This window comes from Canis aureus, chromosome 38 (genome assembly GCF_053574225.1).
Source record: "Canis aureus isolate CA01 chromosome 38, VMU_Caureus_v.1.0, whole genome shotgun sequence".
Taxonomy (NCBI): Eukaryota; Metazoa; Chordata; class Mammalia; order Carnivora; family Canidae; genus Canis; species Canis aureus.
The window spans coordinates 22455091-22481129 of NC_135648.1; the positions used below are offsets into that span (position 1 = coordinate 22455091).

General features: G+C 53.4%; 1 protein-coding gene and 1 long non-coding RNA gene across 20 annotated transcripts in view; one reads left to right on the plus strand and one right to left on the minus strand.

Moving 5' to 3' along the window:
- Positions 1 to 26039, minus strand: part of NFASC (neurofascin) — a 181711-nt gene that overhangs the window by 29531 nt on the left and 126141 nt on the right. For 12 of the 19 annotated variants that reach the window (XM_077886742.1, XM_077886749.1, XM_077886738.1 and 9 more), the window contains 17 exons: positions 21797 to 21908; positions 21207 to 21391; positions 19554 to 19685; positions 17241 to 17384; positions 16278 to 16389; positions 15810 to 15976; positions 15173 to 15320; positions 13855 to 13979; positions 12909 to 12953; positions 11608 to 11709; positions 11109 to 11306; positions 10254 to 10324; positions 8739 to 8961; positions 6796 to 6911; positions 4893 to 5097; positions 3584 to 3706; positions 2365 to 2538 (listed from right to left, as the gene is read on the minus strand). In XM_077886742.1, coding sequence (XP_077742868.1) covers positions 2365 to 2538; positions 3584 to 3706; positions 4893 to 5097; positions 6796 to 6911; positions 8739 to 8961; positions 10254 to 10324; positions 11109 to 11306; positions 11608 to 11709; positions 12909 to 12953; positions 13855 to 13979; positions 15173 to 15320; positions 15810 to 15976; positions 16278 to 16389; positions 17241 to 17384; positions 19554 to 19685; positions 21207 to 21391; positions 21797 to 21908 — 2382 coding nt within the window. The remainder of the gene's footprint in view (positions 1 to 2364; positions 2539 to 3583; positions 3707 to 4892; positions 5098 to 6795; positions 6912 to 8738; positions 8962 to 10253; positions 10325 to 11108; positions 11307 to 11607; positions 11710 to 12908; positions 12954 to 13854; positions 13980 to 15172; positions 15321 to 15809; positions 15977 to 16277; positions 16390 to 17240; positions 17385 to 19553; positions 19686 to 21206; positions 21392 to 21796; positions 21909 to 26039) is intronic. The other 7 variants (XM_077886753.1, XM_077886751.1, XM_077886750.1 and 4 more) reach the window with 3 other exon arrangements.
- On the plus strand, positions 749 to 6181 carry LOC144307194 (uncharacterized). The gene is made up of 3 exons (XR_013374128.1): positions 749 to 875; positions 2410 to 2552; positions 6001 to 6181. It is a non-coding gene; the product is annotated as an uncharacterized LOC144307194 (long non-coding RNA).

Consider the following 26039-nt stretch of genomic DNA (forward strand, 5'->3'; position numbering starts at 1 on the left):
AGGGAAGACAAAAGAGAGCACAGGTGAAACCACAGGACAAGCAAGTAGAGGACCGTCTGGCTCAAACCTGACCCAGACAGTGTGGCCAGGTGCTGGCTACTGCCCTGAGGATGCCAACTGGTGTCCATGTTCAACTCCATGGGGGTCTGGTATGTTCCTACAGAAAACTGTCCACCAGGATCTTGGAGACCTTTCTGATTCTACTTCCACTCAAGGACTATCATCTAAGGGGTGCTAGTAGGGACAGTCTACCTAGAGTGCTCTGTTTCCAGGTCTTTCCCCAAGGGTGTGTCCTTTCCTTGGCCGGGGCTGATCTTTATGAAGAAGGCTGGGTAACCACCCACGATGCCAAGAATTGAGGGCATAAGGTGTAGGTGGCATAGGAGGACATCTACCCCAGTCAAAAGGATGGCTCCTGTATCTTTGTGGGGAGATGGTAGAGTGTTGCAGTGGATGGAGGAGGGGTGAGCATATTTCATGAATCCTCTCCCATACCATCTCAGCCCTGGAAGGCCCAGGAACTGCCACAGACTGCAGCCCTGAGGCCCCTGTCCCGAGGGTCTGCTGCCCCAGTTCTTTCCCACCAGCTGTACTTTATGAAATAAGAAACCCAACTGTGGATTGGGAGCCCTAAAAGAAATTCCTGAATTTACTGCAACCCTAAGTTGAGAAGAAAGTCTCCCTTTGTGTTCTTGTCCTCTGGGGCCCCAGAACGTATCCCAGGGTGGTCACTAAGGCTGGACAATGGGGCTTTGTTGATCTGATATTCTGTATTGGGCCGGAGATGGGGAGGGACAAGGGGCTCTCTTTATGTCTCTCCGTATAGAATTGAGTCATCAGGAAAGTGCACTATCCCCTGTCTGGCCAGGCTTTTGGTAAGAGGCATATTATTAGCCACAAAGTCCCCCCCTCCCCCCGCCATAATAAATTGCCCAAATGCCGGGGGTTGATGAGCAAACTAGGAGGAGAGCTTATTGCGTGGCTCAGGCCTGGCTTACAAGACCAGAGAATGACCCAGTCGGCCTTTCTCCAGCTTCTGCCTATCTCCTCTCCAGCTTGTCCCAGCACTGGTGTGCTGGCCGGATAAGGGGGGGTTGCGGATTGGGGAGGGAGGCAGGGCTGCTATGAGGCTGACCTGGGAGCCCTGGCAGCAGGCCTGGCAGCCCCAGTGAAGGAGCACCGAGGCTCTCCTGGGGTGGGGAGGCGGTGTTCGGGAGGGCCAATCTGGGCCAGGGGCAGGGCATCGCCCCTCAGCCTTCTTGGGCAAGCACTGCACAGAGTACCCTGTCATCTCCTGTAAAAATCCCTGTCCACACTGTCTCTTCCTTTGTAGAACCGAGCCCTCCTCTGCACAGCCTCTGCTCAATGTAACGTTCCTCATGTTGAACAGCAATTAGATATTCCTGTGGATGTCTCCCCTTCTAGACTGTGTTCCTTGCTTTTGGCACAGGGACTGGCACCTCATGTTGGGGGTACTCAGGAAATGGCTGTGGAATACACCACTGTACCTCTGGAGAGGCAGGGAGTCCCCTCCTTCTGGAGGGGGGCTGCCAATATCCGGGCTTCTGTAAACCTGACCTCCCGCCTTCGCTGCAGGTTCTGAGCACCAGCCTGGGTACAAGTGAGCCTGGAGTCCCCTCTAGTGGCCTTCACAGGCAGGTGCATTCTGGGGGATGCTCCGCGGGCGGAAGATGCCAGGAGCCAAGAGCTGAGCGCATTCGCTCTGGGGAAGCTGGCTTGGCCAGTGGCTGTTTCCCAACACCCCCTCCCCATGGCCTGACACCCCACCCAGCTCAGACTACACCTCCTGTTCAGCTCATTATCCTGGCAAATAGCCTCAATCAAGGCCTCCCTCCCTCCTTGGCCCACGTGTCTTTGGGAGAAGGGGTGTCCCAGAGCCCTCCCCAGGCAACCTTAGTAACGGTGCTGCCGCTCTCGATAGGCGAACACTTCCACAGTTCTCTGAAGTTCATCAGCAGGTTTACTTTCCATGTGCTTTCCCTCATGTCACGTCCACTGTGGACTCAGGCTTGCTTCCTTATACCTACACAATCACCACCCCCATCCCCGCCCCAGGAGGACAGATGATAGATGTTAGGAGCCAGAGCAAGTCAAGACAAAGTGGGGATCAGGTCTGACTGCAGCCATCGAAGAAGATCTGAGTTTTCCGGATACATCACCAGCATCTACCTCTCAGCATAGGAGATGGGTTCTCTTGTATTCTATTGGGGGCTGGAGGACCTGCAGCCTTGTCTTCTCTCCATCCCAGAAGGCCGGCCAGCCAGAAGGCCAGGCCAGGGTGTTTCTCTAGGCATCTGGATTAGCCGGGATCTTTCACCCCCAAAACTGCTGCAATGCACTTACCTTCATTTGGGGGTGCTGGTGACTCCTCTGTGACTGCTTCCCCAGAGCCCACCTGCGTCCTGGCACTGAGGGTAAAGCGGTAGCGCGACACGGGGTCTGCTCTTTGCATCGTGAACTTGGTCTGATTGGGAGAGAAGTTTTCCACTATCTGCTTTCCTAATTTGGTTCCATTAACTGGGGAGAGAGAGGTAAGTGAATTCAACTTCAGTAACATTGGCCGTGGTGGGTTATATAATCTGCAGCTGGAAGGAGAAAGCCTTCCTGACTCTGTGGCAAGGGGAACAAGTGGGGCCTGATCCCCGACCCTGGGGATGGGAGATTTGGGTTCAAGGGCAGACTGCTGGGCAAGAACTTTCTGGCTCTTCAATGACAAACCAGGGGTTAAGACTTTTTCACTGATCTCATTATCTCCAGCTCACTATAAAGTTATGTGGCTGATTCTGAAAGATTTAGTTTATAATCCCCAGGCCTTTTTAACGAGGACAAAACTTTTGAGTTCCTTTCTTCCTTTCAAACAGAACTAGGGCAGAACCACTAGAGCTTTTGATCATTAATGCCTCCTTTGTAAAAGGCCTATTCAGTATAGCTCAAAGGGGAATGGTCAGGTCCAGAGGTGGATTCAGAGCAGCGTACAGGCACACAGTCGGCTATTAAAATCGTCAACAACACAACAGCTGGCCCTTTGAGCTTCCCAATGAGGTACGACATCACCTACTTTAGAGGTTTTTCAAATATAATGACCCTCCTGTCCTCCAGCGGTGACACTAAGCTCTTTTGGTGAGGTCTTCCCTGCCCACGTTCCTGACTGAGTCACTCAAGATACAGCTGCCTTACCATACGTGACACTTTGTTTACTGTCCCCGAGTATTGTGTGGATTCTCTTGTATGCAATCTACCCATCGGATGAAGTGCACAACTTGTAGGTGTTGGAGACTCTAACTAAGATCCCTGAGGGGCCGAGGTTGAGTTCCTCATTAGATCAGAAGTTCCCTTTTTCTCCCTGGCCAACTAGAAGATTCCTGCAAAAGGAGCTGTGTCAGGCAAGCAGAGGGCTGGCTCTCACCTGCCTCACCTAACACCCCGGGGAACTTTCTCCTTGGCGCTTCCATCCCTTTGCACTGTTCTCTGCACCCATAGGCTTTCTACTTCGATTCCTTAGTGAAATGGTGAGAATGGGGTTTCTGAATCCCAGATGAAGAGAAAGAAGGATGGAACGTACAAGCCACATATTTGAGAGTGTATCCGATCAGGATCCCATTGGGGTGTTCCGGATGATCCCATTCCAGGTTGATTGTCTCCAGGTTGGGCTGCCGGACTCGGAAACGTCTGGGGGCACTGGGTACTTGGGGAAGGAGGAGAGGGCAGGGGAAGAGAAGGGGTGGGTAGAGGCAGGATGAGGAAACACAAAAAAAACAAAGCACAAGTATGAAGGCATGGACCTCTGGGCAACCCCCACGCTGGTTGGCTGCCACGTCAGAACCCAGGAGGACCATGGGGGTGAGGGGGCACAGCCCTCAGCCCCAGCCAGGACGCTGTATCCCCCCCGTTTACGACACACACGGCTCAGACTCTGTTTAAAATGGGGAAGAAGTCAGGTTTTCCTTTAGCAAAGACGGTGGATTGGGCACACGTTAGGCTGTTCCCTTGCAAAGATGCCTTCGAGCTGTTCAGGGACCCAACCACAGCTGTGTGTGCAGAGGCCGCAGTCCCCAGTCCTCAGACGAGGATTCTCAGTCCCCGAGCTGAGAATGTGGGTTCAGGGGCGAGGAGAAAGAAACCCAGGATGGGACTCAGGGACAGGGCACCAGGAGCGGGGGCGATGGGGAGAGGCTGGAGATGGAAAGCAAAATGGGGCGAGGGGGGGGCAGGAAAGAGAGGAATAAAGAAAGCAAGAGGGAAGAACAGAGAAGGAGGAAGAGAAGAAGAATATGGGGGAAGCCATTAAGGAAGGAGGGAGGAGAAAGAGAAGAGAAATCGGCAAATGTCGAGCTGATAAACGAGAGCTGATAAACAGGACGTAGTGAGCTTTGCAGGAATCTGCCTCCCAGGACCAGGGGGACCTGGAACCAGCAGCAGGCAGGGCCCCCCCTGCAGGGCCACCTGTCCAGACAGAAGCTTCTGGATCACAGTGCTGAGTGAACTCTGAAGGTCCTGAGTGCTGGGGAATAAGCCGGGTGCTTCTGGTGGTCAGGGAGACTGTGCTTCGACCTCCGGAGTCAGGGGGCAGCCAGGGCTCCCGCAGCACCCTTGTAGGGGGGAAGGTCAGTCCGCTAGCCCTTCTGGAATTCTGTCAGCAGGCAATAGAGGTCTTCTCCTGAGATACACAGTCCTGTCAGGGCAGGCCAGCCGGTCATGCAGCACTCGGGGGATGGCAGGAGCGGCTCAGCTTGCAGGACGTAGGTGCCTTGGGGGTCGCAGCAGAGGTCACCTTGTGCTGTCTGGCCAATGTATGCTGGGGCTGCTCGAGGCCCACCTGGACGTGCTGCCCTTGTCCTGCCCCACCCTGCAGAGTCTCAGGGCAGACCTACCTCCTTCCGGGGTGGTGAACTCCTTGGTTTCACTGCGAGGCCCATCGCCTCTCCCATTGACCACGACCATCTCCAGCTTGTAGTTACTGTAGGGGAAGAGGCGGGACACCACGCCGCGGGGGCGGTCACCAGGGAAGCTGGCTTGCTGTCTCTTCTGAGACACCCACAGGTTCTTCAGCAAGCTGCTCTCCCTCCAGTAGTAGGCCTTCAGGACAGAGGCAGGCCGGTGAGGGGGTGGTCAGGTGGAGCCGGGTTAGTAGTTAGTGCCAGCGGTAGTGACAGTTTGCCCTCTGCTTGCCACAGGCTCCGCATCCCGAATGCCCTGGGTAGCCCCGCCTGGGCTGGGGCAGTGGCCTTAGAGGCCCCATTCATTAGTCCCTAGTGAGTGTGAACTGATGTCAAACAGGACATGGGGGCTTGGGGTTCAATCATTTTCTGAGCCACACTGCCTCTCTCGGAAGTAGGCAAGTTGGCCAAAGTTACTGATGGAGCTGGTGCTTATTTCCATCATGGCACTTAATTCCAGGCCCGGGAACAAGATGCTCATAGAGTTCATGCTGGAACCACAAAGGATAAGCCCAGGGTGCAGGCACGGAGAGCTCTCTTCTGTGCTCAAAGGCCACATCCCCTTGAGTTGGATTAGTATGGTTTAGGTTGGCAGGAAGCAGGAGTTGAAAAGTAACAGGTTACCCCCACAAGTCTGAATATGAGAGTTGATTTAATCCTTTGAAGTCAAGCGGTTTCTTTTAATATTGTTTGAAGACCTTTAGAATGCGATAGACACAAGTCCAAGTCAGTGGACACCAGGCTGCCTGGTGGCAAGATCCTGGATGGGATGGCCTTGAGAAGGTGGTAGTGTTATGGATAGAGTCAAGAGGTCTGGGACATAAGGTACGGTTAGCACTAGGTACGAAGGCCCAGGTCGGGCTACCGTGTCACCATTACCTGGGCCTCCGATGGCAAAGGAAGAGGAGGAGATCCACACTTGAGAAGGGGACCCAAGGGGAGCTTTAGCTGGAATGATCTCCAGGCAAGTAGGTTAAGGGTGTGAGTCGAGTGCTGGGGAAGAGCTCATTAAGTGTACACATTCTCTTGTCTTCCTTATTAGTGTCCTACCGAATTGATGTCCTAAAAAGAGACCGATCCCTTCCATTCTGTCCCCAGTTGTCCATCAGCCAACTCTCAATGACCTGTGAGTCACAGAACCTGCAGCATCCCATGCCTACAGCCTCTGTCACTTCCCAGGCAACTTTTAAATAAAGCTATGTGTAAGGGAGAGCCTGGCATAACCTGTTTTTCTTCTTCTTTTCCCCGCCTCAGCCCACCTTTGCAAAGAGGAGAGACACGTGAGCAGAAACTGCCCATAGGCAGGGAGATCAGGAGAAGCCAAGGGCCCTGATAATCCACGTGCTGGAGAATCCGGAGTTGGCTGCGACAACAGGGAAAGTGCTTACAATGTCTTGGTGGCTCTGCCTTGTTAGTGAGGGCTTCATGAAACCAGACTGGGTGAGGCAAGCAGCCCAGCAGGGGCCATTAGGAGAGGGGTGTAGCTCAGTGCTGCCTCAACACTGCTCCTAAGATACATGTGTGTCTGCTCACACATGTATTATGAGCATGATGAGCGATATGCAGCATCAACCCAAACCCACCACCCTTCATGTGATCTTCTGCTGAGCAGAATCTCAGCATATCTGTTGCAGGACACACCTGGGTATATGTATATATATATAAAATTTTTTCCAGGTGTATTTTTGAACAGCCAACACCATCTTCTTGAATTAACTCTGGATCCAACAACTACCCCTAGGACCCCTTCCAGGTATCTCATGGCCTGCATCTGCTACGCCCTTGCCCTGGTTAGCAAGCTGGGTAGTTAGGAGGGGCTGAGAGCTGGTGTCCTCACTCGGTACTCTCTGAGCTGGCCCTGGACTGTGTCAGGGTAAACGCGGTTCCACTGGAGACTGATGGCTGTGCTGTTCAGGACTCGGATTTTAACGTCAGTGGGTGCAGCCCTGGGATCTGCAATGTTTTGGGATAGAGAACTGGTTATGCGAGCGGGGCTGGCCCCTGGACTCTAGGGTCCTCTCGGACTTATTCTCTGCTGGGGCCTCCACCTCCTCTGGACACTGGGTACTCCATGCAGGCAAGGGCTATGACTGTTCCACAAGATTGCGCTTGGGGGAGTGGGGGAAAGCCAGCGCAAAAGGGCGGCCATCGGGTGGGACGGATCTGCCTACATGTTTGGAGGGCAATTATTTGCTATCCTCCCATGCTGGGTAGCCTCCGTTTGCCCCTGCATCCCATGCACTACCTTTCTCCACCTGCTCTGTGTCCCAGCAGGCTGCCCTTCTTTGGACTGTGTCAGTGGGTCCTGCTATTCACAGGCTACCAGATGGGTTTGCTCAATAGGAAAGGTCAACAGGAGACCCCAGGGCAGGAGGAGAGGGAGGGTCCCCTGGCCCTTTGAGGCTCAGAATGTCATAGCAGGGTCCTGCTGTCGCTACCTCTCTGGGTCGTTTCTGATACCTTGCTAGTTTCCCTCAAACCCTGTCCTCACATTAGAGATAGCCCCCTTTGAATGACACTCATTTTCCACCAGCACCCTGCAGGAAACATCAGCCACATACTGAAGATGTCCCAACCTCCTTCAGGAGGGGATTCTGATCCTGACTACGTGGAGAGACAGACCCCTTCCCTCTGCTGGAGCTGATTTGTACCTCCTTTTTCTGCACTCTGCCCAACAGAGCACAGGCTCAGGGGGTGGGCAGGTGCCATGGAAGCTGGGGGCAGGTTCACAAAGTCCACTAGACACTGCCCATTCTGTACTCACCAGCCAGTAGTGCCTGCCAGTCCCCTGTCTGGAAGTGCCTGCACCACGAGACAAGGAGCAGGATGGACAGAGTCGGCTGGTACTACCCACTTATTACAGACTGGGTCCAATCCATAATCACCTCCAGAAACGTGATGCCTGGGGCCCACTTCTTCCCACCTGACTGTCATGCTCAACACAGACCCTACTCTTAATCCCTAGCACTGGCCCTTGCAATTCCCCCAATGGGGATGTTCCTCCTCCCTTCCTTCTGGTCACCGTATCCATCTACATGATCTTTCCTTGGATCACCTTGACCAGGAGGGGCTGCTCAGCAGCCTACTCCACTGATGTGCTTGGGAGAGGGAGACCACTGCCATCTTCAAAGCCAGGTGCATACTTCCACATATATGCCCAGAATCATGTACAAAGGCTAGCTTCCCAAAAACTTTACTTTGCATGCCCAATTCCAAAGGTTAAGAGCAACACTGGGATGCCAGCTGGTAGCTGATCTGGATCATTCCAGTCTGGGGCTCTGGAGGCCTTTTCTATTTCTCGAGGTCTCCCCTGGGGAGCCAGGCAAGAATCTGGCCTGTGGCCCTGTTTCCTGTGGAGGAATCTAATTATGGCTCTTTGGGAGGGAGAATCTTGAAGTCTTGGCCCCAGCAAGGCTTGGCAGGAAGGTAGCTTAGAAGGCCCGGCTTCTATTTTCAAGCCTGACATTTGCCATTGTGTAGTACTGGCAAGAGTTTTCCCTCCTAGGGCCTGAGTTTTCACATCCATAAAATGGGAATATTGGAGCAGGTGACGATGTTCAGTAATTCCAACTAGAGTTCAGGTGATGACATTTCTGCTCCTGACATCAGGGGCCTGTTTGTCCCAGGTCACTCTAGGGAATTTCTCTTTCCTGGAAATCGACTGTCCTCCCAAGATGTTCTTGGAAGTCCTGTGACCCACCCTGAGGTCCCTGGTCTGTGAGGCTGGCTTTGTGCAGCCCAGCTGTGTGGGTCCTTGCTGGGGCAGGGGAGGGTACTCACAGTCTTCCCCGGAGTAACCGATGACAGTGTCTGGCTCAGGGCCCTTCCCAAAGTCATTTTCGGCCTGGACTCGGATCTCATAGGGCACGTAGACAGGGGTCTGGCCCACCACGTAGCGGGAGCCCCACACTGTGGCGTTGTTCCACGTCTCTCGAGTTTCTCTCCGCCGCCACTTGACGATGTAGCGCAGGTTGGGGCCAAAGGCAGAGGTGGCGTTCATGGGCTGAGCAGGGAGAGAGGGAGGGCAGGGGTGGAACCCAGGCCCACCCACAGCCTGCACCCTCCTTCTGTGCCAGCCATTCTGCCCCGATCTGCCCAGCATTGGAAGAGCGTGCCACCCTCACACTGAGTCCCCCAACGCCCAGAGTCTTATGAATTCAGCAGCATGTAGCTCTTCTGTGACACGAGCTTCACACTCAAGAACCTAGTCACTCTGACTCCCAGAGCCACCCACATTTGCAAGTCCATAGGGAGCCAAAGCTGCATGTCCAACAGGACTCTCCTGTGATGATGCATCAGTAGGAAGAACAAAACAAGAAAATAATAGAATATTCTCTGAAGTTGGAGAGGGATGAGTTTTGGGTTAGCCAGCCACAGCATGCCCACTACCAATGAACTCAGAATTCCAGAACTGACTTGGGTTCTACCGAATCCATGTGTGACTGTCCTGTCCTTCCCAGCACCTAAGGGGTGTGTGTGACTCTGTTCTTTCTTCCCTAAGGGCCTGGTCCAGGAAGCTGTCCCATGGGAGCCCACCCTACAGAGCTGTAGACCAAGAGCTGGTCCTTGCAAGGTCCTAAAGACGAGCCCCAGTGTCTTGAACCTGGGCTCAGCCCAGCTGCCCAGGCTGCTGTGAGATCAAGCCCTCAGAAGGATGAGGATAGACACGATCCCACATGCTGTCTCTCCCTGCTTCTTACCCATGGTGACAGCACAGAAATGTTAATATTTCAGTGGCTAAATGTGCATTTCTCAGACTTGGAAGTGGTTTGGAAAAAAGTCATTTTGAGACCACATATCCCAATTTTGGTTTGGAAAATATAGTCAGTGAGCCAAGATAGAGATTTTTTTTTTTTTTTTTTTTCCCAATCTTGGCCTGTAGGGAAGCTTTTGCATCATCTTCATTCCTGGACTAAAAGAAAGCCTGCAGGGAAAGCAGCTCGGGTCTGGTCTCCCCTCTACCCCCAGCCATCTCCAGTGGGAGGACCCCAGAACACACCCAAACTAGGTCTAGATGTTTAGGCCAAATCTTTCCTAGAGGCCCCCCTAAACCCCTCCCTCTCCGAGAGAAGACCATTTTAGTTTGCTTGTACTCTCTCTGGTTTTGCCAAACTAGCTACGTTCTTTGGTCACCTCTGCTCCCATCTCCTGTCTTAACTCTTGCTCTTAGACATGCTCTAGTTTAGTCTCTGGAGGTCCAGGAGCCTTGGGGTCTCAGGGGCATAAAGAGCAAGGGCTCCCAGGTACTCAAGGCCAAGACAGCGGGCCCATCAAGGGGGACAGAGGGACCCTTACCGTCCAAGTGATCTCCATGTTGTTCTTTCTGGTCCCTTCTCCCTTTACGTCGGCGGGATTGGACTCAGGGGCTAGAACCCAAGTGGATGCAAAGGTCAAGTCCAATTTGTGCCACCAGGGGCAGGGAGCAAGCTCTCTCCCTCCCAGCCGACCAGCCCCATCTTTCCCCAGCATCTCTCTGCGCCCTCAGTCCCACAGGCAACCAAACTTGCTCTGCTGTTTTCTCAGGTGTATGATATGCTTCCCTAAGACTTCACCCCCAAGAAATTAGACCTCCCCCAAGGAGGGCTAATTTCTTTTGAATTTTAATCCCTCACCAGACAGCATTTATCATAAGGCTTCCCATACTTTGGATGGTCCCGACAGCCAATTCAATATGGATTATCCCCTCCATGGATTATCCACTAAATCAATTTAATATCAGACTGGTTTATCCCTGGCATTTAACATTTTGGGGAAGCAGCTCCACTCTCAATGAGCGGGCATATTTTCAGAAATCTAAACATTACCCAAGCATGATAGGAAAAAGAAATCTGACATAACACCAGATTATATTTTTCTCCTGCCGATCTTTGCCATAGCACTTCCCTTTAAAGCAGATCGTCAAGAATTATTAAGGATATTAATAATAATAATCACAGTTAGCATTCACTGTGCACTTAGCTACACACCAGGCATCAGGGTAGGTACCCAACCCGCATTTTCAGACAAAAGCCTCCCCACAGCCCCGTGATGGAGGCGGTGTTGTCATTATTCCCTGTTTCACAGCTGAGAAAGTCCAACCTTGGAGAAGTTAGGTGACCCACCCACGTTCCATGGGCAGGAACTGGGGGCCATTGGCCCTCAGGTACTCACGCGCCCCGCTGGTCCTGTAGCGCTCCGAGGGGAGGCTGGGATGGCTGCTGCCCACCTCGTTGATGGCGATGACCCGGAACTGGTAGTTGACATATGGGGACAACTGGAGGATGGCAGAGTTGACGCTGCCTGGGAACTTGGAATGGTCATGCCAGACCCCTGGCTGGAACTGGTCCTCTTCAAACTGGACGACGTAGTCTGAGTGGGCAAGGAAGACAGTGCTGGTTGGGAGCTGAGTTGACGGAGTTCTGTGAGGTTCTCCCTCGCGGTTGCCGCTAGTCTTAACGTTCTGCCTTGGGTAGACGAAGACCCAGGGACAATTCCTCCCGAGACACTGAGGGGACCCGAGGCCTCTGTGCGCTGTGTGAACAGCCCAGGGCACGCGCCAAGGGAGGCAGAAGCGGGACCAGAAACCAGGGCAAGGCCCCTGGCTGCTCCCAGAAACCAGGCCGCCATCCATCCCTCTTTCCTGGATTGGAGCGCGGGGCCCCTGGCTGACCTGTGATGGGGCTGTTGTTATCATCCCCTGGGATCCAGGTCAGCCTCACACTCCTCTCAGCCAGGTCAGTGAGCTCCAAGTCCCGGGGTCGGTCTGGCCGTCCTGGCAGCAGAGGAAGAAGACACCACACGGGACTCCCGAATTAGAGCCAGCTTGCCCTGCGCTGGCCCCAGCCCTGGACTCTGGCCTGTGATGGGCCCCTGAGGGGCTGAGGTCACCACCAGTGGAAAACAGCCCTGGCCTGCCTGGAAAGGTCAGCACAGGGACTACCCCCTTCCCTCAGGGGGCTGAGGAAGAACAAAGGGGAGACTTAAAATTTCAGCACCCCAAAAGAGCATCAAAGGATGTAGGGTGTAGGGAGAACTGGGACCGACCCACCCCATTTCTTAGGGGTGGGTATTCTTAGGGTGTGAGCATTTGGAAAATGATGCCCTTTTCATGAGACCCGTGCTTGCAACCTTTAGGGAAGCTGGCAAGGAAGTGTGGGATTTGGTCTCATTTTCTGGGGATAATTACCTTCTACTCTGTGTGCCAAGGCTTTGAGGTTACAGGAGCTCAGCGGGTGTTTGGAGAGCTGAACAAGGCAGCTGGGTTAGGAGTGTGGGAGGGACAAAGGCTGAGCACCAGGCCAGGGAGGAAATAGGGACTTAATCCAGAGTTTCAGTGGACAGGAGGACAGAAGAGCATCAGCAAGCGTCCAAACAGGACTGGGGGCTCCTCTCTCACTGGATTTCCTTGGTGGGTGTAAGGGCCATCTTGGCCTGGGGGTAAAGCTACCTCACTACTGACTGATGGGGTATGTGTGATGTTTCCCCATCCTGGCTGCTTGAGCCAGTTATTTCTGAACTCTGGCTGGTAACTGGGAGGATTTGGAAGGTGGGTCACATGAGCCCACATTCGTGTATGTGTGCACACGTGTGAATACAGATTGTGAACGGGTGTGCAGCAGCAGAGGCGGGGAGGCTGCAAACGAGATGGGCCTACAGGTATTTGGAGCACGTGGGCTTTCCTGAGAAGTGTGCAGGGAGAGAGACAGCTGGCAGGGAGAGAACAGGTTACCACAAGGAAGGGATGGGTGAGCAGCCAAGGACTTCCGAGGAAGCTGGGAGCAGGGCTGTGGCAGGGCTGGGAGGTAAGGGGCAGGACCTTTGAAAGGAATCAGATTTGGCAGCGAGTGGAGAGTGTGACCCACTTGCCTACATGTGGTACCTCCTGTCCGGTAGCACCTTCCTCCTCGGACTCCACCCTCCCAGCTACCTAGAGAGGGCTTTGGAAGGGGTCCTGTGATTAGTACAAATTACCTTTGGGCAGGGCAGCCAAACGGTTAGTTGGAGTGGCCTGATCAGCTGCAAAGGTAAGACGGGTTATTCAGGTTAGCACATTATCCAGGATTACAGGTGTTCTAGTAGGATGGGAATAGGTGGCTGAGGTTTGAATGGCTGCCCTGGGCTGAGGTGTTCTAGGCACACCCTCACCTTTGCTTCCATGGAGACACCCCTGTGCTTCCTCCATGGCTGACAGTGTGGAGGGGACTGTGTGTTTCCCATCCCAATGCCACTATGTGCCTGGGACCACCATCCTCAGCGACTGCATTGCCGCCACAGAGGGGACAGAGTGAACCAACAGTAATGGCAATAGGATGCCCAGAGAGAGGACAGAGGTGATGAGGGGACACCAGGGGATGTTCTTCCCTGGATGGGAAAGGCTGTCTTCCCCTGGGGTTGGGACGGTTTAGTATTTACAGTCTGACTTGGACACAGGGCAAGAAAAGATGAAATCGGTTTGCTAAGTGCAGAGTGCCCTATAAAATCCCATTAAGGAAACAGGAGCAGGGTGGGAGGGGGAGGGAGGCTAGTAGAGGGTGTTGGCAGGACAGACTCAAAATTCAGTCTTGCTTCAATGATGAATTGTTTTAACTGACGTAGTGGTACGGAGGTAGCTGTAAAGTCGGTATGGATTATCACAAGAAGAATCCCTCATCTACCTTCCCCCTCTCGTTCAGGCACCCATCAGTTGAGGATTTGGGGGAGTTAATGATTCTACTCAGGAGGCAAGGTGTCCAGCACAGCTTGTTCTGAAAGGAGCAGCTTCCTAACTCTTAGATCAAAGGGCAGGAGATCACCACCCCTGACCAGCCGGCTGACCACAGGCAATGTCCTGGGACCTGTGTGGGGCTCACTGCTTCTCTGACCTTGGGAAGGGGTGGGATGGGAGGCGGTCAGAGCATGTACGAGCAGTGGCAGTTACCTAGCACGGTGAGGTAGGCCTTGGCCAGGTCCTGGTCCAGCTCAGTGCTGGCAACACATGTGTAACTGCCCTGGTCCCGCTCAGCCACACCAAAGATGGTCAGGGAGTCGTCTTCCTTCTTCATCCTGCAGGGGCACCAGGGAGTGGTTGGGAGGAGGGCGAGCGGGTAGACAGTGAGCAGTGCAGGGGAGCTCTGGGCACTGCCTGCTTTCTCCCTGGAGTGGGGATGGTGAGTGAGAGGGAAGCATCACAGGCTGGGCAGGGTAGCCACAGCCCCTCGCAGGGGACATGATTTGAGAGGGCCATGGTCTTCACCACTACCTGGAGCACTTAGGTGCTTGATGGAAGGGAAAAGGAAAGTGGGTGAAGCAGAAGTGGCCCTGATCACATTCAGACTCACATTCACTGTCCTCAGATTGCCTATTATCTATTCCTTGCTGCCTTTCTTATGCTGTGCTCTTCCCCCCCAAATCAGGGCATGGTTAGGTCCACCCCCCAAAAGGCAGGCTGGCAGCCCTCCTCCTCCCCTACTTCCAGCTCTCCCTTCAGCCCACGCCAGCCTGTGCACCCAGGCTCAGGCCAGCTGTCCTGCGCTCCTCTGAACTGTCTCCTGAGGAGGGAGGTGGACACCACAGAGCAGGGTGGGCCGGGAAAGCTGGGAGTGCACAAGGCCTGTGCCTGCCTGCAGAGCACACCCTGGGAAAAGCCAGATGATTGTGGAAACAGTCGTTCCCTATGCCCAACCTCAGGGCCCTGCACAACCACCCTGCGAGATGTGGGGGGAACAACAAAGAGCCCCGTGGAGGGCTCTCCATCCCCCTCCATCACTGACTGCACATCAGAGATATCTGCCGGGACTTTTGGACACTCTCAATGCCTCCCCTCCCACCACACCACTTAAATCTGGACATAGGAGGCCAGTGAGGTCTAGTAAAAGCACCCTGAGTGCCTGTGGGCTGAGGCGCCCCACTAACACCCTGGTGGCAGGCGGCTCGGGCCAGCCCTGCCCTCTGCTGGACACCAGGGGCACTGCGAGTAGGGCTGAGGATGGGGGTGCTCCCAGCAGAAGAGGGAGGCAGCGGGAGGCAAAGGGGTGAGGGGAGAGGAGGGAAGAGAGAAAAGAGTGAGAAAGAGGAGAGGGGGAGAACTGGTGGGAGAGGGGGAGGTACTGATGCTGCCACCCCCTCCGTGGCAGTTCCTGGGGGACACGATGCCACAGGTTCTCCGTCCCTGGGTTCCTCCGTGTGTCACCGAGAGCGAGGAGGAAGAAGATGGCCCGGACTCACACCAGGAAGAGAGAAGGAAGGAGCAGAGAAACCTGTTTCCTATGTAGAGAGGCTCATCATCCTTCAGCCAGGAGACCGTGAGCTTCAGGGAGGGGTCGTGCTTCACCCGACACTCCAGCTGCACCGTCGTGCCCCTTTTGGCCACCTGGTCTTCAGGCATCCGGTAGATCCTGGTGGGGTCTGTGCAGAAGCCAAGGGAGCTTGTCATCGGCAAGGCCTCTGCCCCCCACCCCGCGTGGCCACGCAGTGAAACACGTGTGGCCTCAAGATTAGAGGGACCGCGGGAGGAGGCAGAAAGAACCTCCAGGTGTATGAATGGTGGTGGTGGGGCTAGTAGGGGCAATTCCAAGGAGGAAACAATCCCCATGTCCTTTCTCTCTGGCTGGGGAATCTACGATGCACTTCCTGGGGGGGTAGCAGGGTGCTGGTAGGGGTCTCCAGCTTCCCTTCCTAGTCCCACGGGGACTGAACCGAGCAGAACTCTGTGTTCCCGGCCCCCAGGCCGGCCAGAAGCCCTGTGAGGACACAGAAGCCCAGCGGGAGGGCCCCACGGGGGATCTGACGTGATGTGTGGTGTGTTTTCAAAGGGAATGGCTCACGGGAACCACTTGGAGGAGATGGCTTCCTTGCCTGCCCCACCCCGCCTCTACCTACCAACCTCTCCTTTACCTTTGACCTCCAGGCGGACCTGGTTCTCAGCTTTGCCCAGGATGTTGGTGGCGACACAGGTGTAGATGCCTTGGTCCTCTTTGCGGATCATCTTGATTTCCAGACTGCCATTCTCGTAGACGTGGTAGTTACCACCATCCAGGTTACTTCCCTGCCCGTTCTTAAACCTCACAACAGAACAGCGGGACACACAGCACACTGAGAGAGCAGTGTGCAGCCCCGAGCCCCCGATGCTCTGCCTCCCACTGCTGGGCCGCCCTGGCAAGTCTCTGGCCCTTTCTAGGCCTCGGTTTTCTTCTCTGCATAGGAATGGGGCTGACGTCGATGATTGATCAGCTTTCTCCCAGCTTCCACCCTACAAGGCTCACTGGTCTCACTGAATACCCTACTTTGGGCCAGGAGGGTAACGAGTGCTATAAACCAGAGGAATCCCCACCCCCCGGGGGTGAGGCCTGGTCTGGAACTTACCATCGGAGTGTGGGGATGGGAGACCCGAAGAATGGGCAGTCCAGCCGTGTCCGGTTGTACAGGATCACCCTAATGAGCTGGTTCCGGGGTGACAGCATCCGGGGTGGCACGTCTACAATTTCCAGAGAATGGACCTTGGCTGGGGGGCTGGTGGGGGTTAGCTCCTGAAGTTCCCCTCCCCCAGGGTCTTCCATGTGCTCTGGCAGCACAGCAGCTTTCCAAGCACCCCTGTTCCTCACCCCCCACCACAACCTCCCTCCTTTTTTTTTTTTTTAAATTTATTTATGATAGAGAAAGAGAGAGAGGGGGGCAGAGACACAGGAGGAGGGAGATGAAGGCTCCATGTCGGGAGCCCAACGCGGGACTCGATCCCGGGACTCCAGGATCACGCCCTGGGCCAAAAGCAGGTGCTAAACTGCTGAGCCACCCAGGGATCCCCTGCAACCTCCCAGGGTTGGGGAGGGAGGAGGGAGCTCATCTATCTGTCCTCAACCTACCTTCCACCCAATCCAGCTTTTGCAAAGGGTCTCCCAGATTATCCACCAGGTTCCAAACCCTCACAGTTTGGGTTGGGTGGTGCCGCTACAAACAGGAACCTGCCCCTTCACAACCCCAAGGTATCTCTGAGCTGCCCGTGCCTTCTCCTGGATCTAGAAGTGACACTAGTACTCAGAGGCCACCCTGAGGCCACCAAGAACACAGAGTTGACGTGGATACGGGGAGGGGGTGAGACAGGCCCCACCCTCTCATCTGGAGATAGGAGCCTCATATGGAATTAACAGTCTGCACACCCAGATCCGAAGTCCTCCATCCTCCCCGGAAAATCCATCTTCAGTCTCCATGCTTCCTCCACCCCACTGCTCTCCTACCCCACCCAGCCTGGCTGACCTCTGGAGAAGAAAGTGGGCCCCACGACAGGAACAAGCCCCAGGGAGGCTCCACCAGGTGGAGGGGTACACTCACCCAGCACGCTGACGAAGGCGTTGGCCAGTAGGTAGCCATGCTCGTTGGAGGTGTTGCACTGGTACACAGCTCTGCTGCTGATCTGGGTGTCCCGGAAGATGATGGTGTCCCCGGCCACCTCACGGTTTGGGTTGGGTGGTGCCGCTACAGACAGGAAAGATGCTCCTTGTGAGAAATGGGGCAGGGTGGAGGGCACTTGGGGCTCTGGCCAGGGCTCCCTAAGATGACTGGGTGCCCTGGAAGCAGCAGCCCGGGGTGGCTCCCAGAAGACCCAGCCTCCAGCTCCACTGCTCCTTAGCTTTGTGACTTTGGGTCCATCGTCAAACCTACTGGAGTCTGTTTCTCAGTCTGTTCAGTGGGACTGTGAATCCCTGCTGGACCTATGTCACAGCTGGGCAGATGTGGTTGACAGGTGTGGAAACAGAAAGGTGTTTGAATTCCAACCATATGACCTGTCAGCATCATTCAGCTCCTCTAAGTTCCAGCCTCCTGTGTGCAGAATGGAGATGACACATCACCTCAGGTTATGAGGATAACCTGAGATTTTCATGCATGTCTCAAGTCATTGGCAGTGGCCCGGCACGCACGCACTGATTATTGTTGCTGTTAATTATTTTAATCCATTGTGCATATACATAAATGTTTTGAAAAGGACAAAGAAATGTCAACTCGATGGAGTCTACCAACTTCCCATCCTCTGAACAGAGCATTGTGCAAACATTCAGAGTTCAACCAATAAGCCAATGCCTGTTGAAACCGAATGAGTCCTTAAATTTGCCAAAGCTACCCGATTGTCCCAAGAAATATATCCTAAACGGACAGAGGACCTTTCCCCCCGCAACTCTTCAAGTATGGCTGGCTTGGGGTGCGGAGAGCAGATGCTGGGGAGTGGCTGTGGGGTCTCAGTCCCACTCACATGTCTATCTGGGGCTGGGACAAATCAATAAATTCTAGGCCTCATTTCCCTTCTCTGTCAAGTAGGGGAGATTTACTCCCATCCTTCCTCACTCCGACGAGCGTTATTAAAAGAATGATAATAAGCTATACACATAAAGTTTTCTAGAAATGTAAAGAACCCCCACTTCTTTCATCTTTCACTAGAAGGTGACTTTCCTCTCTAAAGTTTCTGGACTAAGCCAGGTGACTTGGCTTGGATCGTCGTGAACTCACCCAAGATCACCCAGACCTATGGCAGCAGTGGGCAAAGAACCAACGTGGGGTCTGGCCCCCGAGGCGCCATGCCACAGATACCACGTCTGAGCCCGGAACTGGGGAGTCAGCAAGAAGGAAGTGAAGATGAAGTCAGCATCCTTATCGCCCGTCCCCAAGTCCCCAGTCAGCAAAAAAGGCACGAAGGAGTCCACCCCAGCAACTTCAATGCCTCCTCCCTCCGGCAATTCTCAGAGACCCAACTTTCTTCTCAGCCACCCCCCCTTGACTGACAGGTGACCTTTCCAGGGCCACCACTTAGTTGCGGGTCCCAGGCTCTGCATTTATTCAATGGTGCCGTGAAGTTTGCTGCCTCAGTCTGCCTTGTTCTCAGAGTGCTGTCAGGACGGGGAGAACAGCAGAGGGCAGGCAATGTCCGGAGCTCTGCTTGTGCCCAGGGGAAGGACATTGGCTGGGAGGGAGCTTTGTGCTCAGTAGAGGGTGCAGTGTGCTGCATTCCTACAGAGACCCTCCAGGACACGTTAGAAAGTAAATGCAACTATACACGACACGATGGGAAAACCTGACCAAGAGCCCTGGCTGGAGGGGGCCCTGGAGGCACCTACTCTAGCCATTGGGTAGGACTCAGTTTCCCCAAATCTGGGCATAGCCCTTAACTGCATCCATTCACCTTTGTTCTCGTGGGGAAGTTCTTCCTCATATCTGACCTGGCTCTCATTTTGCCCTCCACAGAGAGTGAGGCCTGGGTCACTAACGGTAGTGGGTTACTGGGCTCTGCTCTGCCTTCCAAGCCCCATCGCCACTCAGAGGCTGGCTCTCCGCAGATGCAGACCCAGTCTCCAGACCTTCAACTGGGCTGTGCGGTTGTTTAGGGCAGAATGCAAGATTCAAGAAAAACCCAAGGGAGTTTTATGCTCCCTAAATACGGGAACATAACCACAGGTTTCCTGTTCTCTCACACACAGATGAGGCAGTTTCCTTGCCTCTTGATGTCCAAAGATCTGGGATGCTCCAGAAGCAGGAGCCAAGGGGTTATTCTTGAACCTCATTCTGGTACACCTGGGGCTGGCCCACAGGGATGGGGATCTGGAGCCTCTGATAGGAGACACAGCAGAGCCAGGTGGGACCATGACTGTTACTTACATTGCAGTGGTTCCCCATTTACCATCCACTGGACAGTGGGCTTGGGGTTCCCATTGGCTCGACACACCAGTCTCCCGTCCTCACCGGGAGCCAGGATAAGGTTCTTGGGTTCGTCCAGCCAGTAGGGAGCAGCTGGAAGGCAAGCAGAGCACAGGCAGTGGAGTTAGATGGCACGGGGCAGGCAGGAGACACCAGACCGGCTCCCACTAGGAAGGCAGGAGCCCCTGAGTGCCAGCTCCAAGGCCTCACCACCTGCCCAGGGCTCCTCCTCATGGGATGACTCAGCCCTGCCTGCCTGCGGCTGACGTGGCACCACATGCTGCCCGCTCTATTTTGAGTTCACAGAACAATAGTTTTAAACTAGGGCTGCTCGTTAGAATCCTCTGAAGAGCTTTTAACAAACATGGACACTGGGGCCTATCTTAGACCTACTAAATCAGAATTCTCAGGGGAGGCTTGGACAGAGGACGCTTTTAGAACCCCATGGGTATCCACGATGTGCACTCAAGGGCTCCAGCCACGCAGGTGGTAAAGTGCACCCGGGGTCGGCCTGTGTAGATTCTGCTGCTATTGCTGTGAGATCAGACCATTTAGAAAAGGCCTCATATGCATTCTTAGGCACTGGGCTTTGGGTAGAGTAGAGCTGGCTATCCCTTCCAATTGTGAATATGTGGATATGTGGATTTTTTCCCTGAGAAGTTCCTTTGGATCAGATTCTCAAACATCTTGACACCCCCAAAACGGTTAAGAACCCCTGGTTTGGCAGCCCCAGTGGCTCAGCAGTTTAGCGCCACCTTCAGCCCAGGGCCTGATCCTGGAGACCCGGGATCGGGTCCCACATCGGGCTCCCTGCATGGAGCCTGCTTCTCCCTCTGCCTGTGTCTCTGCCTCTCTCTCTCTCTGTCTCTCTCTCATGAATAAATAAATAAAATCGTAAAAACAAACAAACAAACAAAAAAAAAACCCTGGTTTGAGTGTAGTACTGAAACCAAAGTCATAAAATTAACTGAGCGTGTGTTTCAAAAGTTCTTGCACTGTTGGTATTAGACCTCATCTGTCCCAATCATCCTGTCAGCCCCAGGCTGAGGAGTGACTGGTGCATCCCACCACCTGTGGCTGGGACACGTAAAGGCACGTGCTCTACTGCCTGCAACAGCTCAGATGGGCCATCTATGCTTTGGAAGGGAGTGAGGTGATTTTTTAAAAAATAATTTGTGCCATGATAACCTCCCATTTTAAAGAAAGAACCATGCACAAGTACACAGCACAGGGCTAAGACGACACACCGTGAACTGGAATGCAAAATGAAAGAAAGGCATGGTGTGAAATACGAATGGCCCATTGGGGTAAATTCACCTGCGGAGGGAGCCCCAGGCACAGCAAAAAATTGGGGGATGGTCAGGATGGATCTCCTGCCCCTCATACCCAGTGAGCATGCGCGTGCGCACATACACACACACACACACACACACACACACACACACGGGGGGGGGGGACGCTATCCCTGGCAGATCACTATTGCCACTAACCAGTGTGTTACTGGGTCTCCCGTACTCACCCTGACCCCCCCCCCACATCCCCCTGCAGAGTGAAAGGTGGTTGTGGTGTGTAGGGTTGGCAAAATCATCATAATGAGAAATACACACAACGTACCCTTTACTCTCACCGAGATCGTGTGCCGGATGCTGCCCATCTTGTTGGAGGCCAGGCAGAAATACTCCCCAGAGTCTTCCTCGGAGACGTTGGTGATACGCAGAGCCTTGTTAAAGTTCTCAAACTTGGCCTTGTCAGATGGGAGGTCCCCACCTTTCTTGTACCATGCGATGTCTGGTGTGGGGCTGGGAGGGGGGCCAAGTGGGAAATGGGGACATATCACCAGCTGCGACCCTGCTTTCTTCTACAGAGCCGGAGGCACCCAGGCATCCTTGAAGTGTACTTGGGGCCCAGAAGGATGCATGCCCTCTGACAGCAGATCTTTCCTGTACAGAGGGGATGCTAGGCCACACAGCACTGAGGGACTAATATAAAGTCACCCGGGGTTCTAGCACATGCCAGACACCTACCCACCTCCTTTCCTTGTTACCCATAAAAGAGACAGCCAGAACGGGAGGGAAATGATGATGTTTTGCAGAGGCCTTGCTCGGGCCTGTTTCTGACTCTGCCCCCCAAACTGTGGCAAGGAGCGAATTCCTACTCCCCTCCTCCTGGAGAGTGACTAGAGTGGGGGTGTGGGCTGTACATACACCCCAGAGGCGATGCACTCCAGCAGAAGATCCGTGCCACGCAGCACCATCTGACTGCTCGCTGTGCCCTGGGGATACATGAAGCTGGGTGTCCTTTCTGCAACTCCTCGTGCTGAAATAGGACAGAAGATGCTCTCATGAGCCTCCTGCCCAGGGCTGACCCAGCTAGGCCAAAGCGGTCAGGCTAGAAAGAAGTGTCATCATGCCCCTTACCCTTAGAGGCACCAAGCCCCAGACCCTCCCAGCTGAACCTCCCCCCAAAGGGCCGGGGCAACATTAAGAGAGGTGTGTTAGGAAGCGCGGGGCTCCCTGGCCCCACTGGCACATGTGTGTGAGCAGCTCTAAATTTTTTTTTTTTTTTTTTGAGCAGCTCTAAATTCTGAAAGGATCTAATAGGAGTCCAGCTTCCTCCCCGGTTCAGTAAACCCTTCCTTCCTGGGAAAGGAGGAGGAGGTTGCCTGAGCAGCAAGTGGTTTACCCCCTGAGCATCCTGTGTTGGGCCCTAGAGACCAATGTGGTGGCCCCCCTGGAAGGCCGTCTCAGCAGCAGTGGATGAACGAGAAGGCACATACTGGGGCCACAGGACAGATAACCTGCTCTTTGGGACCCTGGAGGCAAGGAGCTGGGATGAAGCCACCGAGACCCAGATGAACAGTCAGAGATGCAAGCAGCATTATTAATGGTTTAGCAGAGACATGGAGAGAATGAATGAGCAGAGATGACAGGAAATCACTCTGGGGCCAAGACCATTCTGCTTCCTCACTAATGACTCTAGAATGGGGCTGGGAGGAGAGTGTTAATTGGATGTGAGAGACTGGGGGAGGGGGAAGGGAGGGGGAGCGGGAAGTGGCAGCCAAGATGGAGGAGGTGATCTACAATTCAACTAGGCTGGAGCAGCCACGTCAGCAATCAGTGACAAGCATGCAGGGTTTGATGGCCAGGTGGCTCACAGAGATCCACATGGCCAGGATGGCTGTTTGGCCGTGGACGGGGTCATGCAAGTCTGGGCACACCCCCAGTACGGTGGACCCCACCTTACCTGCGCCTCACCTCTCCCGGGGAGCTTTTTGCACAGTTCTATGGAAATGGGTAAGACGGAAGGGAGAAGAGCGAGGGTTTTTCCAACCAGGAACCCCAAAGCAAAGGGAAGCCAGAGGAGGCACCCCTGCCCCAAGGCATAGGGTCATAAACAAGAAGAGTTAAAGGTAGAAGCTGAGCCTACCCATGGGTGCAGTGGGTCTTAGACTTGGTTGGAGAAGTGAGAGGAGGAAGGCAGGCAGAGCTGCCAGGAGCTGGGAGTGGTCAGAGATGCCTGGAGTGGGAACAAAGGCATCTTCTTGGCTGGGGGCTGTTTAACGGGTCCTGGCAGTGAGGACAGAGTGGCAGGGGAACTCTTGTCTCTGTGACACCAGTGACTCCTAAAGGAGCTTGTTGGACAGGCTGGTGCCTGGCTGGATCAGCAAAGCTCCTGTCTTAGAGGCACTCAGCGTCTCTCCATTAGGTATTGGGGAGTTCGTGTCACAGAGTTGGTGTCTACTTTATGCTTTTGTGAGGGGAAGAAATGACGAGACGTATACACAGTGAGGTGGCTGGCACAATATGTGGCACATAGCAAGCGTTCAGTAAGTGTTTGTGGGATGAATGAATTCAAGGGAAGACGGGAACAAAAAAGAAGGCAACAGTTTACCCCATGTGTTATTTCTCTTCCTGTAAGATGTCCTCATGTGTCCCACCAGCACACACATATACAACAGCGGCTACTGAACAGGTTAATCCATTATGTGGTTAATCGGTTACCATCTAGGACTCTTGAAGCAGCCAGCTCTCAGTACCAAGGAAGCTTGACACCAAAGCAGCAGCTTCGTCCCACCCATTATCATGGAATCACCAAAACAGTCAAGATAACACAAGGTCAAGGGAACTATGAGAAGGATATTTCAGGGCAGGAGACTCTGGTGTCAGGTTGGTGACTCTTTCGAGGGCTGGGAGCCCTGGGACCATGTGAAAGAGGACCCAGCCCAGTTGGCATACTCCTTCCACACAGGAACAGAATCTGCAGAAACCAATCTGCCACCCTGTGGACATTTAATTCACACCATAGCATGCAGCACCATAAGCACACTTGACCAGCAAAGCATGAAGTACGGGAAGGAGGAGAAGCGAGCTGAGTCTCGCTGCGAGTGCCTTGACGTGCTGTAGCTGTGACCATAAAAAGGTTACAGCAGCACTTCATTTGTAGGATGTGGGCTAGCAACCATAGAATTATCCCAAAGGAAGAGAAGCTACTGGGAAACAAGCCAAAGTTCAAAAATATAGGGAAGAACATCCTAAAAGTCAGAAATAATAATCAGGGCTACCACTTGGTGAGCATTCATAATGGGCTGGGCCCATGCTAACAGCTCTCTCTAGACATCATAGTCATGCTCAATCTTTACAACAAACCTGGTATGTGTGGGGGGTACTACCTCCATTTTCAGCAGAGAGAACTGAGGCTCAAAGAAATCCATAGACTTGGCAAGGTCATCAGCCTGCTATGTCGCTATGTTTTGGATTGTGGGCCATTTGGCACCAAAGTGTGTGCTCTGATAGCTATACTATATTGCCTCGTTAAAGATGAATACCCCATCTGTCCCTCCTGACAGCCAGCTCTGGGAGTATCAAACCAAAGAAAACCAAAATTCAAGGGCAAAAGAGGCAATAGAGAAAGACTTAGCGTCTTAGTGAGCTGCTCTGGTGAGCCTCTTCCACTCAGCTAAGATTCTATCCCTCCTTGATGGCTATCAAATAAACTCAGGCCCATGCTAGAGAAAGAAGCTGGGCTGGGAATTAAGAGATTCCCAAGGCATCCAAGAATCCATTTCCATGGATTCTTAAGGCCATGGAAAGCTTGAAGAGGAGTCAGGGTGACATGTGGTATCATTAAGGGATGAGAAGCTGGACCCAAATGGGGAGGTTGTGAAGAAATGTGGTCAGCTGCAGCACGAGGTATTTATATAAAAAATTTATGAAGGATAATCCAGCTGGCGGCTTTGGGGGCCACTGCTCCCAAGGGAAGGTGGCTAATTTCTTTCCCAGGAGGTGACCCAGAAAGAATCTCCAAGACAAAGGTGATTACTCTCTAGGGCTCTATATGGTGGAGGATGACAGTCTCCTAGGGTGTGATCTTACATACCCTCCTAAGAGGTGGGGACTCAGCCTGTCCAGCCTGATGATGCTTCTCTCATTCTCCCCAATCTCCAGGGCTAGGGCTAGACCTAATAGCTGATCAAACTCCAAACCCAGATGCCAAAGCATCGGTGTATTCAGGAAGAGCTTCCAACCATGGGCCCCTCTGATCTCAAACCCAAGGACAATCTGTCCTTTCTGGCTCTCCTAAGCTGTGGCTCAAGAGTGGGATCATGGATTTCTAGGGAATCTGATTAGTAGGGAGACATCGAGAGATGACACTGCCTCAACCACCCCAGCTTTAAAAGTGATGAGAAAACGTCTTGCTTGACTCCTGCAAGAGGAAAGGTCAAGGTTGCTGAAAACCCGAGTTGCTCCCATCTGTTAAGTACTCCGGGTTAGCAGAAGAGAGTCCAACGTATCAGGTATATCTGAGAACCTCTGCCAAAAACGGCTTTTAGGGGCAGGTGAATCCCCCATTTGCTGCTTTCAAGTCTCATAATTAAGAACTCATGGGGCTGGATCTGTGGCATCTCATCCACCTCTCTGGCTCCAGGAATGGCTGAGCAAACAATCCCAGAAGACGAGAAAAACTCTCTGTCTAGCAACATTTGATACCTTCCACTGTCAGGAAGTCTCTTCCATAAGTCTGACCCAAATCCCTTATCCAATAGTTGGAACTTTTTTTTCTGATCCAGTTCTCAGCAGAGCTGATGATCTGAATAGCTTTCATTTTTCTGGCCTGCCCTAAAATTTCTCCCTCCACAGTACTTCCTTCCTATAATTGTGCTTGCTAAACAAGCAAGCTTCTCTTCAAGTTCTCTGTGTCCATCTTAACTTCACTCAACACTAAAGTATTCCCTTCAATGCCAATAGTACCAATAATGTGTTAACACATACTAATCAGATGCGCGTTATCCTGGTTAATCTTCATGACAATACTTTGGGGTGGGTCATCTACCTATTTTACAGATGAGGAGATTAAAGTTTTCACACACTAAATGACTTGCCCAAGGCCACTCAGTGGCACCTCCTGTAGCCTGCATTTAATTCCAGGCTGTCTACCTCAGAATGCCCA